This window comes from Engraulis encrasicolus, chromosome 3 (genome assembly GCF_034702125.1).
Source record: "Engraulis encrasicolus isolate BLACKSEA-1 chromosome 3, IST_EnEncr_1.0, whole genome shotgun sequence".
In the NCBI taxonomy this organism is placed as follows: Eukaryota; Metazoa; Chordata; class Actinopteri; order Clupeiformes; family Engraulidae; genus Engraulis; species Engraulis encrasicolus.
In genome coordinates, this window is record NC_085859.1 from 3,008,598 (window position 1) to 3,011,097 (window position 2,500).

Below are 2,500 nucleotides of genomic sequence, written 5' to 3' on the forward strand. Positions count from 1 at the left end.
TATCAGCTGTCAATAACGCCACGCGGACTTACTAAAGCCCTGATCAAAAAGCGAACCGCGAGATATTACATTCCTCACGCAACGTTTTGGTATCTATGGCGCTGCGCGTGCATAGTAGGCTGCATCAACATGGTAGGCTATGATTTCGCGACATCGGCAACTTCGTCAGCATTTAAGATAGTGTTAGTCATGTCAACGTTATTGTTTTGAAAGATGTAATTGCTGTCAATGCCAACAGACAGTCAATTAGTTTCTAGTCGCTGAGACACCTTAAAAATAGCGACAGATAAGAGAGAAGGTGGGAGTCTTTGACAGTGAGAGAAGGCGGGACATATCTCACAGACGCACGCCTATGGCAAGCCGTTTTAACATATAGTTTTTTAAAGTGACAAGTTTTTTTTTCTGTTTTTTTCTTGTAGGCCCATGTAGACCATCCTAATTTGAGTTTATAATTTTCAATATGTCAGTTTCAATAGCAAACAATCTTAAATAGCCCTAGTGTAATATTGTATGCAATAATTTGTTTCATTAGTAGGCCTACATTGGATAGGCATATAGCCTACTACATTTAGACTGATAGGTTGGCAAATAGCCTACATTTCCATTGTGGAATATTATATTAGACCTACATAGGTTATCTACACAGTACATATGCAAATTATTATTAATTATTTTATTTTATTAATTAAAAAAATGTTTTCATTTTATTATTAATTATTTTATTTATTATTTAATATTATTATTTTTGGGTTTCACGCGCTATGCGATTAATCGCGATTAATCACAGAAAGTCATTGAGTTAATGCGATTAAAGATTTTCATGTTTGCCCACCCCTAGTTATATATTAATATTTATCTTCATATTTATATCTGCTCTCCTCTAGACATCGACGAGTGTCTTCAGAGTCCCAGTCCGTGTGCGTTCCAGTGTCGGAATGTTCCAGGCAGCTTCCGGTGTCTGTGTCCGGCGGGAACCGTGTTGCTAGGAGACGGGAGATCGTGCGCAGGGCTGGAGCGCGGACACACACTGCGGAACGGTACATTACATTATGTTACATTACGCACACACACACACACACACACACACACACACACACACACACACACACACACACACTGTGGAACGGTCCATTACATCTCCTGTCGCATGTTCTAACCCCTACACCTCACCTGTCCTCAGGGACGCGGGTTCTAACCCCTTAATGCTTTTATACCTCCCCTGTCCTCAGGGACGCGGGTTCTAACCTTAATGCTTTTATGCCTCCCCTGTCGTCAGGGACGTGGGTTCTAACCCCTTTATGGTTTTATGCCTCCCCTCTCCTCAGGGACGCGGGTTCTAACCCCTTAATGCTTTTATGCCTCCCCTGTCCTCAGGGACGTGGGTTCGAGTGCCCCTTAATGCTTTTATGCCTCCCCTCTCCTCAGGGACGCAGGTTCTAACCCCTGTACCTTCCCTCTCCTCAGGTACGCATGTTCTAACCCCTATACCTCACCTCTCCTCAGGTACATGGGTTCTAACCCCTATACCTCACCTGGTACGGTACATGTTCTGAGCCCTAATCCTCACCTGTCCTCAGGTACATGGGTTCAAACCCCTATACCTCACCTGTCCTCAGGGATGCTTGTTCGAGTGCCCCTGCCCCCAACCATTATGCTAACCTTTATGCTTTTATGCCTCCCCTCTCCTCAGGAATGCGGGTTCTAACCCCTTTATGCTTTTAAGCCTCCGCTCTCTTCAGAGACATGGGTTCTAACCCCTTTATGGTTTTATGCCTCCCCTCTCCTCAGGGACGCGGGTTCTAACCCCTTTATGCTTTTATGCCTCCCTGTCCTCAGGGATGCGGGTTCTAACCCCTTTATGGTTTTATGCCTCCCCTCTCCTCAGGGACGCGGGTTCGCGTGCCCCTGCGTCCGCAGCTGGTGTCGACGTTGGGCAGGCCGTACCTGCAGCAGACTCACCTGAACACACACCTGAACCCCAACGGCCGGCCGCCCAGCTCACGAAGCCCCCGACACGGCTGCCCACCTGGATACACCAGCCACCAGGGGGCATGCATGGGTGAGGACACACACACACACACACACACACACACACACACACACACACACACACACACACACACACACACACACACACAAACACACGGCTGCCCACCGGTATACACCAGCCACCAGGGGGCATGCATAGGTCAGGACACACACACACACACACACACACACACACACACACACACACACACACACACACACACACACACACACACACACACAGACTCACACACACGCACGGAAACAGCTCTTACTAAAGTTATGAATCACGTCTGAACTCGGTCTGAATATCGGTTTTGGTGGCATTAGACTTAAGTGCAACGTTTGATAGTGTACTACATACAGTTGACCGGAACACTGGGTTGGTTTTACAGGTATAGCCATAAACTTGTGAAAATAAAGATGTTTCGCTTTGTTGTTGCCATTGGCCATACCCATCACCGATGTCTCT

At 46.8% G+C, this 2,500-nt stretch overlaps 1 protein-coding gene across 1 annotated transcript in view; it reads left to right on the forward strand.

Annotated features, from left to right (window-relative positions):
• hmcn2 (hemicentin 2) overlaps nucleotides 1-2,500 on the forward strand; it is a 126,300-nt gene that overhangs the window by 117,354 nt on the left and 6,446 nt on the right. The window contains exons 66-67 of the mRNA XM_063195823.1: nucleotides 885-1,037; nucleotides 1,886-2,059. Coding sequence (XP_063051893.1) covers nucleotides 885-1,037; nucleotides 1,886-2,059 — 327 coding nt within the window. The remainder of the gene's footprint in view (nucleotides 1-884; nucleotides 1,038-1,885; nucleotides 2,060-2,500) is intronic.